A 13,497-nucleotide genomic window follows, 5' to 3' on the forward strand; every position below is an offset into this window, starting at 1 on the left:
AGCAATAACTGTATGAACCATAAATATCCTAAAATGTCATCTCTTGTCACATCTAGTGTTTTGCTGATACTACGGTGTGAATTCACGGGTATGCTTTTCTCTTCTGTTTTACTATAACCACAAAATTTCACAGCACACAACTTGTAACCATGAATTTCAGAGATTTCAGGGGATGAACCATTTGAAAGAAATGGACAATCATAAGACTTGTAAAATGTAACCATTCAACTAAACACACATATTTAACTGTTGAACATGTCTTGAGATACAATTCAGGAGAGCTGTTTTTATATTTGTAACTTAAATGTTTCTTCATATTTCTATAACTCATAACTTCAAGTGATGGTATTTATGTCAGGACAACGTGAAGGAACAGAGAGTAATTAAAATATACATGTAAGCAGTGTTAATGCTGCTGGTCACATTAAAGGCTGGCTTTTCAGTAAGATGGTTTGAGATGTTTCTTTCCCATCAGGCTCAATGGTTTTCTTTTACAGTCGGGTTTGTATCTTGACACCAATACTTATTTTTTTGAAGTGCCAGATACAAACTTTGTTGTATAAAGGTATTCTGAAGCATGATTTGATGTCCTAAAGACTTAAAACAATCAAGCCTGAGAACAGTAAGATGGTGATCCCTGATTGCATTGGGATTTAAACATGTACATGTAACTGTTGCCTGTGTTTTATTTGCACTTTACACACTCACAACATGATGCTGATGAATCATCCTATAATTTTTTTCATGTGTTCATCCTTGCTCTGGATTGTGAAATACACAATATATCAAATCAAAAGTGTTGATATTTATGCTTTCTGGCTTACCTTCACAGTTGTGCACACAAAGTATCTGGTAATGTGTTTACTTATGACTATGTGGGTCAAGTTAGTGTAAGGTGGTGAAATATTTACTCTTTTCAATCTAAAAAAAAATCGTTTTTGTTTAACAACTTGTGGCGGGCAGTGGTTGGGATGTGGTCACATATGGTGAGCTGGCTGAGACTCTATCCGGTTTCTTTTGTTTTCAGAGTCCTTGGTCAAACGAACACACCCACTCTGTCGAGCTACTGTCACAAGACGGGAGGGAGGGCGGGGTCTTGTAGTCAAAGTCCGCAGCAGGTGAGCGACAAGCACAAGACATCCAGGAAGAGACGAGACACGCCGAGGACCTGAGTGACGGGGCTTTCACAATAAAAGCTTCTGCATGTTTAACTATCCTTCAGTTCTGCTTCCCAACCTTTTGGCTCGCGACCCATTTAAAATAAACAAGTAGCCTACTGTCATGACCCCTAGTGATTATTACTTATCACTCATTATTATATATATACAGTATATATAAAAAAGTAGCCTATAATTCGTTAAAAGCAAAATTAACAATAAGTATTATGGTTAAAAAAAAAAAAGTATTATGGTTCAACTATAATCCTTCTTCCAGTGACGTTTTACATACCTAGGCTTATCCTTCACGACTTAAATAATGGTGATGGAGATTTACCCTACCATTTAAATTAATGCATGTAAGACAAGTAATACACAAATTATTTATTGGCAGGAAATAAATAGTTATGTGGATGTAATTTAGAGCAACAACATAAAACTAATAATACTCAAGGAATAGGGTATATTTTAAAACTTAAAAAACAGGTTTTTGGATTATTTACTTAAATTTATTTTGAAATTTTACAACCGGAAAGTGATTTACCTGTGTTTAACTTTCGGCCTGGGATCCAGGCATAGTTGTGTGAGTGAGGAGGAAATCCATTGGTAACCTGGCAGACAGAGTGGTAGAACAGGTGATAAACAAAACCATAGCAGAGAAATATTTCAGCAGTAGACTAATGCATGGACATGGCTGTGTTGGAGCTGTACACCGAGGTAAGAGAAAATGTCCCAGCTGTTATCACAGTCGACTCAACATTTCCTGCAGTAGCCTACTTACTGAGACATATGGGAACTTTGTTACAGCTAAGGAGAGGTGTTGGGGTGTAGAGTATGCTCTGTCCATAGGAATTTAAAGCCTAAATGCTCAACTGTTTGCTTTTATCTAACTTATTCTAATGTAAATGTTAATAATTTTATAACAGACATTAGGATATACCACTAAAACTTAGGGAAAAAAGGTCCTCATGGTTTTGTGTTCATGTTTACATAGCCACTTCCTTACATATGATGTTGACTTTTTTTTTTTTTTAAGTAATTTCTTTTGTGAGGTATTTATTAACCTGTTACCCTTGACTTCCCGTCCCTCAGTACAACAGGGTGTGGATCCCAGATCCAGAAGATGTGTGGAAATCAGCTGAGATCATGAGAGATTTTCATTTTGGGGATAATGTTCTTGAACTGCTTCTTGAAGATGGCACAGTAAGTACAATGTGACTAATAAAGCCATCACATGCAGCCGCGGTGAGTTTATGATGTTGAGTTTATGATGGTGAGAAACGACAGCTGACCTGACTCTTTTACATAACCTGTCGTCATGAAAGGAGCACTACTACCCCGTTGACCCGTCAAAACCACAACTCCCTCCTCTTCGCAACCCTGACATCTTGGTTGGGGAGAACGACCTCACTGCTCTCAGCTACCTCCATGAACCCGCTGTTCTACACAATCTCAGAGTGCGATTTGTGGAGTCCAAGATCATCTACACCTACTGTGGTACAGTTGCACTGAACAATAAATATCCAAGCCCTGAGGTGTAGGCTGTTGGCCGTTTGTGCTTTTGCCTCAACCTGTGTTGTTTCCTCATTTTCAGGTATTATACTGGTGGCTGTAAATCCCTACAAACAGCTGCATATCTATGGAGATGCAATCATTCATGCCTACTCAGGCCAGAACATGGGAGACATGGACCCTCATATATTTGCAGTGGCAGAGGAAGCTTACAAACAGATGGCAAGGTAAATAAAACTTCAAATAGTCACATGAAGTACAATATACATTTTAGTAATAGCATTCACACACCTTTTTCTTGCTCAGAAACCACAAGAACCAGTCCATCATTGTCAGTGGGGAATCTGGAGCTGGTAAAACAGTGTCTGCCCGATATGCTATGAGGTACTTTGCTGTTGTAAGCAAATCTGGCAGCAAGACTCGAGTTGAAGACAAAGTCCTGGCATCCAATCCAATCACAGAGGTATGGTTCTTTCCACTACACTGGCAATGTTTTAACACGGTGACTACGCTAAAGATATAAGCTTCCCTTAGTTTGAGCCCATTTTTATATTAAGATGACTAATAAATGCAGAAACCCCTGTCCAAAATCCTTACATGTTGTATCGTTCTAGAGTATGTCAAGTGACTGGCTTTGATGTTTCTTTTATATTGTACTGTGCTGTTGTTATGTTTTGTTATTTTTGTCCAAAAAATATTAATACAAATTTAAGTATCAAAATAAGATGACTAATAAAATCTTTCTTGCTCTTGTTTCAGGCAATAGGAAATGCAAAGACCACCAGGAATGATAACAGCAGCCGATTTGGGAAATACACGGAAATCGGCTTTGATAGGAAGTACCGGATCATCGGAGCGAACATGAGGACCTACCTCTTAGAGAAATCCAGAGTCGTTTTTCAGGTAGGTGAGATAGGGGATGCTGTTGCTGTTGATAGGTATGTTTTCATATCTCGTTCATAATAATGATTTTCTCTCTTATCCAGGCAGACAACGAGCGAAACTACCACATTTTCTACCAGATGTGTTCCTGTGCTCACCTGCCAGAGTTCAAGAACCTAAGACTGTGTGAGTGTCAGGACTCAGCGCTGGTGCAGCATGTTTGAGATGGAGCTTTTACTGTTTTATTGCTTTTTTTATTGATGATCAATCGGATTCACTTAGAACAGATGTTTAAATCTTACAGTTGTAAAAACATTAATGAGGAGATTATTATATTTCAAGTGCACTCAGTCAATGTATTCCTTTTACCTGCAGTGAGTGCTGATAACTTCCAGTATACCTGCATGGGTGGTGACATCACTATTGAAGGTATAGATGACAAGAAAGACATGGAAGAGACTCGCCGGACTTTCTCACTGCTGGGTAAGAAGAGCGATGAGCGCAGTGACTTTCTTTTCATGTAACTCTTTGTTTGAGCTTTAACCCCCTTCCCCCTCTCTCTCTATCTCCAGGGTTGAGGGAGGATTTTCAGGCTGATGTCTTCAGAGTTTTAGCAGCTATTCTGCATTTGGGGAACGTGGAGATCAGAAACTCTGGAGAGGACAGATCATCAGTTAGCGTGAGTCACAACTTCCCGAAGCGTTGAATTGCTTTTTTTGTGTGCAAGATTAGAAGGTTCAAACATTAACCAGGTTAAAGACAAAACTCTGTTTTTATATCCTTCAGCTCAGTGATCCGCACCTGGAGGTTTTCTGTGAGTTGCTGAGCGTGAGTGCAGACGGGTTGGTGCGTTGGCTGTGCCATCGGAGGATCGTTCTGGTGGCTGAGACGGTGGTGAAGCCGGTGCCCAAGGAGCGGGCAGTAAATGCCAGAGATGCCCTAGCCAAGCAGATCTATGCCCATCTCTTTGACTGTATTATTAACAGGATAAATACAGCACTGCAGGTCCCAGGAAAGCAACACGCTTTCATAGGTGTTCTGGACATTTATGGGTAATGCAAAAACAACACATTTTCCTCCTGCTTTTTCATACAGTACATTCATGTCTCCTTTCCTACTGTTCTGACATTTGTTTGGTGTCCTGTGTCCTCAGCTTTGAAACATTTGACATCAACAGCTTTGAACAGTTTTGTATCAACTACGCAAATGAAAAGCTTCAGCAGCAGTTTAACTTGGTATGCAACGCCACAAACCAAAATCAATGCAGAACACTGGGACGCAACTCTTTATCATCTCTGAGGATTATGCTGCTGTGCCTCTTTTATTTTCAGCATGTGTTCAAGCTGGAGCAGGAGGAGTACATGAAAGAGGACATCCCATGGACGCTCATAGATTTCTATGACAACCAGCCGGTCATTGACCTGATTGAAGCAAAGATGGGGATCCTCGACTTGTTGGATGAAGAGTGTTTGGTAAGATTGAACGGACGTGATTGGGACTTAATCTTCTGCTCTGTAGTTTTATTTTTCCTTGACATCTCCATCTCTTCTATGCTTCTCTTTACTGCACAGTTTCCTCAGGGCAGCGACAGAAGCTGGCTGCAGAAACTCTACAACTACCTGGACACCAGCCCTCTGTTTGAGAAGCCCAGGTTATCAAATGAGGCTTTTGTGATACAACACTTTGCCGACAAGGTGGAGTCTGACGACCCTTGAAAACCCATCAGGGGCATAGTAGAACTTTAAAATTACTCTTACAGTTATTAACAGTTAATGGATTTGGATTAATTGTTAATAGCAGGCTTCTTTTTAACTAAGTCATTCTATTTCCTTTTCCAGGTTGAGTATCAGTGCAGAGGTTTTCTTGAAAAGAACAGAGACACTCTCTATGAAGAACTGGTAGATATTATGAGAACCAGTAAGGTAATCAAAGCCCCTGTTTAATTTTGCTTTTTAATCGTTTAATACACCACTTTGGTCACAAAACCAAAATGCTGTAAAAATGTTCTACGCAGCACTGGGTGTTAACAGTCTCTCTCTTGATTTCAACTGTTATCAGCTTCCTTTTCTGGCCAACTTTTTCCAAGAGGAGGAGCCAAACACTGTGACCGGTAAAGGTGTCAAAGTGAGGCCTGCCAGGCCGGGGCTGAAACCAGCCAATAAACAGCTGAGAACCTCTGTGGGAGATAAGGTGAAATGTTTACTCTCTCACTGCTCCCTGCAGATTATTGACACTCCAGTCCTGTATTTGAAAGTGTGTATGATACAGCTGAGTTCCCATTTCGCATTTGTTCTCTCTGACGAACTTTGTTGCCAAATGTAGTTTCGCAGCTCCCTGTCCTTGCTGATGGAAACGCTGAATGCTACCACCCCGCACTATGTGCGCTGCATTAAGCCAAATGATGAAAAGCTCCCATTTGAGTGAGTACTAATGGAGCAATGATTGAAATATTCCACACTCATTGTTTGAAGTATTCACTGAATCATTTGCATACAGTAGTATTTTTTCTGCTTAAGTGAACATTTGCTTGTTTTTTTAAGATATGACTCCAGGAGGGTGGTGCAGCAGCTGCGAGCCTGCGGAGTCCTTGAAACTATTCGTATCAGCGCGCAAAGCTATCCATCCAGGTGATTCTCCAACATCTAACTCTGTCACTATCAGCTAAATTATCACATTCTGGCTAATGGGATTTCTTGGTTTCCCTCCTCAAATTCATCAAATACACAATCCCACAACTCCAAAACGCTCTCGTGGACAAGTTGTGACCTGCACATTCACCACGCTATGAGATAATAACGGAACGTTATGAGACGGAGTTGTTTTAGAGGTAAATGCAGAGACTGCTTGCCGAAAAACTGCCCCCAACAGGAACACGCATCAGCTGTTTTGCATGAATTTACCTCTAAAACAACTCTGTCTTGTAACGTTCCGTTATTATCTCATAGCGTGATGAATGTGCAGTTTTGGAGTTGTTGGATTGTGTATTTGATGAGTTTGATGAGGAAAACCAAGAAATCCCATGAGCCTCCGTAGCGTAGCTCTCAGCAGCTCGCGGCTCTGCTCCGCCGTTCTAAAAATAGCTTGCACCGACAATTAAAGGTAACGAAACCTACTCCTAAAACTATAGGGATTATGGCAATGGGCCAATTTGCCAAAATGTCGAACTATCCCTTTAATAGTGAACATGCTTTTTGCTTGCAGGTGGACATACATAGAGTTTTACAGTCGATACAGTATTCTGATGTCACATCAGGAGGCCGACATCACGGACAAGAAACAGACCTGCAAGAACGTGCTGCAGAGGTTGATTCAGGTTAGCAGTGTCCTTGAACTCCGCCTTTTAACACGCAATTGTCCTGCATTACTCCACGCCACATGTTTTGTTTATCACTTTGACCTCATGTCCTTGATCTCCAGGACCCCAACCAGTACAAGTTTGGTCGCACAAAGATCTTCTTTCGAGCCGGTCAGGTAGCTTATCTAGAGAAGCTGCGACTGGACAGACTCCGTGGAGCCTGTGTAACCATCCAGAAACACGTCCGCGGGTGGAGCCAGAGGAGGAAGTACCTGCGGATGAGAGAGGCAGCCATCATCCTCCAACAGTACATCCGTGGGAAGCGGACAATCCGGTTAGAATCAATCAAAAACAATATTGTTGTCACGCATCCTCCGTTATACCAATTAGGACTCTGACTTGAATGAATGAATGAATGAATTTATTTATTTCAAACATGAAAAATAAAATGTAACCTTCTTCTTGTGTTCGGGTCACCAGATAAACAAAATTAAACTAAAAAAAAAATTTTCACAAATTTTTAAAATGCTCTGGTTAAAACTGTGACATTTGTGGTGTTAGGGTCAACTTTGACCTGGTTATTACGATAAGACCAATAATGACAGTTAAACTGAAATCATAAGTGCAAAACCAAACTTTTCATAGATAAGGAATCCTAACAATGTAACCAAGAGATGAGAAACAAATGGGATGATAAATAGTTGTTTTAGTGTGTTTTACAGCTGATTTAAAACTCGGGTCAAAACTGACCCGAACACCAGATGGTAGCATAAAGCTGACAAGAGGAAGGTTCAATTGAAGCCAAGGGGTATAGTGACAAAAAAGGTCCAGGGGCCCACACCAAAAAATATTAAATCCCAAATTTTCATGGATAAGGAAGCCCAACAATGTAACCAAGAGAAGAAAAACAGATTGGATGAAAAAAAATGTTTTTAGTGTATTTACAGCTGATTTAAAACACGGGTCAAAACTGACCCGAACACCATACAGTAGATGGCAGTAGAAAGCTAACACAAGACGAAGGTTAAAAATAAAACACCTGCTTGCTGTAAACCTCCAGGAAAACGGTGAATCCTGCAACACTGAAGCAGGGCTGGGCAGCGCTGGTGATCCAGAGACACTGGAGAGGTTACCGCATGAGACAGATCTACCAGGTGGTCCGTCTGGCCTCCGTCACCATCCAGGCCTTCACACGAGGTTGGATAGCTCGTAAACGGTACAAGAAGGTGAGAAACTGATCATTGATTCAATATTCGTATTATTTATCATGATGAAAATTCAAAATGTCATCACATGAGATTGATGCCCTGCCATCCCTTCGTTACCTATCAGATGATGAAAGAGCACAAAGCCCTGGTTCTTCAGAAGTACGCCAGAGCATGGCTGGCCCGCCGGCGCTTTCAGACCATGCGTCGGCTGGTGATCAACGTTCAGCTTTCGTACAGAGTGCAGCAGCTCAGAAAGAAGATTGAAGAGCAGGTAAATATGCTACTTACAGTAAGTTATATTACCTGTGGGTTTTATGCAGAAGACATAACGTGTATGACTCCCTGTAACCATTTACAGAGTAAAGAGAACTGTGGGTTGGTAGAGAGACTGACCAGCTTGGCAAACACCCACTCTCAAAGTGTGGAGAGACTTCAGGGCCTGGAGGCACAGCTGGAAAAGTCAAGCAGCCAGAGGGCAACTCTGGAAGTGAGGGAGAAGAAAGTGAAAGAGGATGCTTCTCTGGTCAGTCTTGAAGTTCCTGCTAAACATTCAAATCAGTTGTTTGTGTTTCAGCAGCTTTTTGTTTGCTGCTTTAAACATTGTAAGCCTCTAAAAAAAATAAACAAATATTTCCACTCGCACTCTAGAAAATTGAACAGATTCAAAAGGAGATGGAAGTACTGACCCAGGAAAAGCAGAACCTGGAGAAACAGTTTAAAGCTTCCACCAAAGAGACCAAAGGTAATAGGAGTAAAGTTTCCTGGCTTTGCTTCTTCTTCTACAATACGAGCAATAATCATTTTAATGACCTGTTTTAAACACTTGCAGAGAGCTTTGATCAAATAAAAAGGAACCTTCTGGATGAGAAAGAAAATGAAGCGAGGCTCAGAAAGTACGTCACAAAAATGTGCCATCTTTTTTTCTTTTCATTCAACCACTACAAATTTGGGCTTGTTTGATTATTCACATTAGTGATGACCTTACATACTCTTGGCAGGATCGCAGAGAACAACATTGAGATCCAGAGACAGGACCATGAGAAGGAGGTTCAGATTCTGAAAGAGGAGATCAAGAGACTGAAAGAGGAGCGAGTGAGTCTGCAGAGGAAGATAGAGGAGGAAGGTCAGGTGAACTCCGACCTGCAGGAACAAGTCATCCAGCTCTCCAAACACGTCAAGGCCATTCCTGAGCTACGCAGAGATCTGAACAACCTGCAGAATCAGAGGAATAACATGGACCGAAAGATGAAGCAGCAGTCGGAACAAGCAAGAGGTACAGACAGTACAGACAGCCCCTTTAAATATGATACATCGTCATAGCACACAGGAGAAGTAACCCCCTGAATACTTTTCTGCAGCTAAAATGAACGAGATTACCAGACAACTTGTTGGCGGTGTTGTTGAAGAGGAGGTTCTTTTAGGGTAATCAAGAATTTTTTGTTTTTTCCTTTCACTCATGTCGTTATTCTACACCTCATTTAGAAATGTAACCTCCCACACTGTTTCTCTGAAGGCTAACTCCAGATGACCCTGAGAAGATTTACGAGCTCGAAGATTTTCTGCCAGCCTTTGAAGGCCTGCACAAAGCTACCAGGTCTATATGTCTTTGCTGTTAACCTCTGCAGCCTTTTCACTTAATATCTAGTGAGTGTTGTGACATACAACACTGCATGCAGTCAACCCTGTTAAACATGGCTCCTCCTCTGATGGCAGAATCCTGGAAAACCACCAGAGGGAGCAAAAGGAAAGCTATGAGACCCAGCTGGAGGGCTTGCAGTTGAAAGTGGACCACCTTAAAAATGAGAACAACAAGCTGCAAAGCCTGTTCCAGGAGAAAAGTAGCGTCAACGAGGATATTCGCCAAGAAGTGTCCAGGCTGAGCAGTGAGAATTCAGTGCGTTACTGGATGATTGACTGAATTCACATTTGATTTCTTATCATAGGTGAGGTGCAGAGCGTACAATGATCATACTGACCTCGATTTAATGTATCCACAGATGATACCAGAGCTGAAACTGCAGGTTTCAGAGCTTCAGAGACAAAAACAAGAGCTTGAGATCCATATAGAGGAGCAGAACCAAGAGCTAGCAGGTAGATCCGAGTGCATTTTGTCCAAAGATGTTCTTTTTTTAGATCAGTGTTTTACGTCTTCTTTTTATTTTATTTTCCAACCTAAAGAGAAAACCGAGGAGATCACCAACATTCTTCAAATAAAAATTGAAGAGGAGAGCTCACAGCGCAGGTAATACACTCAGACTGAAGTCTGTTTCTTGATTAAAGATGGGACGTCATCTCTGAGGCCGTCTGATTTTTGCCGCTTTACAGGCACTTTGAGGAGAAAGCTGAAGAGCTGGAGGAGGTGAAGAGGGAGCTGCTGGGCCAAGTAGAGGAGCTGGAAGAGGAGACTGATCACTTGAAAAGACTGCAACTGATGCAGAGCGAAGCCAAGAGCAAACTGAGAGAGGAGACGTCACGGTTGACTGCTGAGAACATGGTATGTGGAGATATGAAAGGTTGAGGGCCACAGTATGAGTGCGGTAATGCATATCTTGAATTTAATGGGGACAGTTTTGTGTTTTCTTCTAGGACTTTGAAGAGCAGCTCGACCAGAAAGACAGATTAATAAAGAAACTTCAGAATCGCATTAAGAGCCTGGAGACATCACAGAAAGGTAGTGTTGTGGTTTGTAGTTGTTGATTGTCTAATGCAGTGTCTTAAAAGCCAGCGTTAATAGATCCATGCGTTTACTGCAACTATGACAACTACTGAAACCATGGAAACGTAAAGATACAAGTCCACCGGAAGAGCAAAACCGGCTTCCGGCTTTGATGTTCAGAAACTTGTGTGGATACTTTCACTTTCTCGAATATAAATCAAGTTCAAATAAAATGCAGCATATATAAAAATATCTGAGCTGACACATCTTGATTGACAACGGGGTCGCCAGGAATTTGTGATGTCAAAATGGGGTCACGAGCCAAAAAAGGTTGGGAACCACTGGTCTAATGAATCAAACATCGTATTCACCTTGTTGTTTCTCACATAGCCAAGCAAACGCCTGCGCCTGCGATTCCTAAAGATTTCCTCGGCATGTTGGAGTACAAGAGAGAGGACGAACATAGGCTGATTCAAAACATCGTTCTGGGTAATCTAAGTTTTTATTATACTGTATTATGTGGTCACATTAATTTTGCGAGTGTGATTTGTCACTTTTCTCCCATTGCTGGTGTAGACTGGATCCTTTATGAGTTTGATCAGACATGAGCAGACAAATATAATACGATTTAAATACATATCTCTTTCAAACATGTCACAATCTGCCCACAGACCTGAAGCCCAGGGGTGTGGTGGTCAACCTGATCCCAGGTCTGCCTGCCTACATCCTCTTCATGTGTATCCGTCATGCTGACTACCTGAGTGATGAAGCCAAACTCAAGTCTCTTATGAGTTCAGTCATAAATGCTGTCAAAAAAGTCATCATGGTAAGATTAGTTATAGACCTATCAGACCTTATCGGCATGAAGTGAAAAGTAAATATTATAAATTATTATTATACATCAGTCATGACCATATCTAATGTTGTGTAATATTATGACACCAGTTTAGTTTGCCCTTGTTATTTGATTTTGACATATTGTTGATCTGAAAAAAACTTAACAAGTTGCATTAATAAGATAAAAAGTAACATCTCTAAATGATAAGAAATGTTATATAACTTTTATTATATATTATACTATAATAAGAATAAAAAAAAATACACATCTGCCATTTTTGTTTTTCAGAGTCACCACAAAGACTTTGAGCTGTTGTCCTTCTGGCTCTCAAACGTGTATCAGCTGCTCAACTGTCTGAAGCAGTACAGTGGGGAGGAGGTTGGGATTTCCTCTGTTTCATTTGCTTTTACTTTCTTATACTCAGTTGCAGGGCATATTTGATGTTCTTTTCTTTTTCTGCCTGTTCACAAAAGGAGTTCATGAGACAAAATACTCCCCGTCAGACAAAGAACTGCTTGCAGAACTTCGATTTGTCAGAACACAGACAGATTCTCAGCGACCTGGCCATCCACATCTACCATCAGTTTATCAGCATCATGGAAAAGGATCTCACTCCTGCCATTGGTATTTTCCACAGTCTATTATTACCATGTACAGATTGTGTTAGTGGTTAACCTTTATAATCATCTTCAATTGTGCTTCTTTACTGTCTTGACCTACAGTGCCTGGTATGTTGGAGCATGAGAGTTTGCAGGGGATTTCTAGCATGAAGCCGACGGGCTTCAGGAAACGCTCCAACAGCATCTACGATGACTTAGAGACCTACACCATCTCCTCCATCATTCAGAAGCTCAGTGTTTTGCACTCCACCATGACCCAGCATGGCATGGAGCAGGGCCTCATCAAACAGGTTGTCAAACAACTGTTCTTCTTGGTGGGCGCGACCACCCTCAACAACATGATGCTACGCAAAGATATGTGTTCCTGCAGGAAGGGAATGCAAATCAGGTCTGGCTTTGTTTTTTGTGTTATATCAATAACAGACAGAAAAAAGTTCAGTTTCATAGTGTCTTTGTTCCTGTAGGTGTAACATCAGTTACCTGGAGGAGTGGCTGAAGGAGAAGGAACTGCAGAGCTCTAATGCCATCGACACCCTGAAGCCACTGTCCCAGGCCGCCTGGCTGCTGCAAGTCAACAAGTCCACAGATGACGACGCCAAGGAGATCAGTGAGACGTGCACTGAACTCAACCCTGTTCAGGTACTACCTGTTCACTAACATACACACATTTTGATATTAAAAACTCCATCATCACTATCATCAAAACAAAACGTATTGTTTTTATAGATTGTCAAGATTTTGAACTCATATACACCCATTGATGATTTTGAGAAAAGGGTGACGTCATCATTTGTCCGCAAAGTTCAGGTGAGCTCTGTCGATTTTCAGATTTAAATGCCATGAGCCTTTTTTTTCACTTCACTTAGTAACATGTCCTGCTCTTATTTCAGTCACTACTACAAGATCGTGAAGGTGGCACGCAGCTGATGCTGGACACAGATTATCGTTTCCAGGTCACGTTTCCTTTCTGCCCGTCCTCACAGGCTCTGGAGCAGCTGCAGGTCCCGAGCAGTCTTCATCTGGGCTTTCTGACCAGGATCTGACCCAGTCAGCGTTTGACCTTTCATTCAGTACACTTGACTGAGTCGTCGTCCAATAGCCTATGGCTGCATACTATTGTATAGTATACATATTAACAATTTTGATAATAAACAGTGTATGCAATGTATTTAAATTATATAGGGCTTTAGCCAAGGTTTAAAATGCCTCCCTACTGCACTCCCCCATCAGAAAAAAATAAACACATTTTTTTAAACAATTCATTTTTGAAATTATTTATTTTAGTACACAAGTATCAATTCCCCTCTTTTGTATGCCAGTATATTATAC

The 13,497-nt window shown here is 41.1% G+C and overlaps 1 protein-coding gene across 1 annotated transcript; it reads left to right on the top strand.

The window, feature by feature from the left end:
- Positions 1-1,847: 1,847 nt before the first annotated feature.
- Positions 1,848-13,211, top strand: myo5c (myosin VC; the record flags this gene model as incomplete). The annotated part of the gene is made up of 40 exons (XM_083973052.1): positions 1,848-1,874; positions 2,250-2,360; positions 2,483-2,654; positions 2,752-2,896; positions 2,976-3,132; positions 3,429-3,572; positions 3,656-3,737; positions 3,927-4,034; positions 4,124-4,230; positions 4,338-4,603; positions 4,705-4,786; positions 4,883-5,023; positions 5,123-5,245; positions 5,390-5,473; positions 5,610-5,741; positions 5,874-5,971; positions 6,092-6,178; positions 6,753-6,864; positions 6,969-7,180; positions 7,907-8,072; positions 8,179-8,325; positions 8,413-8,577; positions 8,703-8,796; positions 8,884-8,947; positions 9,053-9,327; positions 9,413-9,476; positions 9,568-9,648; positions 9,768-9,948; positions 10,052-10,145; positions 10,233-10,296; positions 10,380-10,548; positions 10,641-10,725; positions 11,101-11,199; positions 11,382-11,536; positions 11,837-11,926; positions 12,022-12,172; positions 12,271-12,556; positions 12,633-12,807; positions 12,895-12,975; positions 13,059-13,211. The coding sequence occupies 40 exons, from the start codon at positions 1,848-1,850 to the stop codon at positions 13,209-13,211; spliced, it is 5,229 nt and encodes a 1,742-aa protein (XP_083829178.1).
- Positions 13,212-13,497: the final 286 nt, after the last annotated feature.

The sequence above is a fragment of the Trachurus trachurus genome (assembly GCF_905171665.1).
Source record: "Trachurus trachurus genome assembly, chromosome: 6".
Lineage (NCBI taxonomy): Eukaryota > Metazoa > Chordata > Actinopteri > Carangiformes > Carangidae > Trachurus > Trachurus trachurus.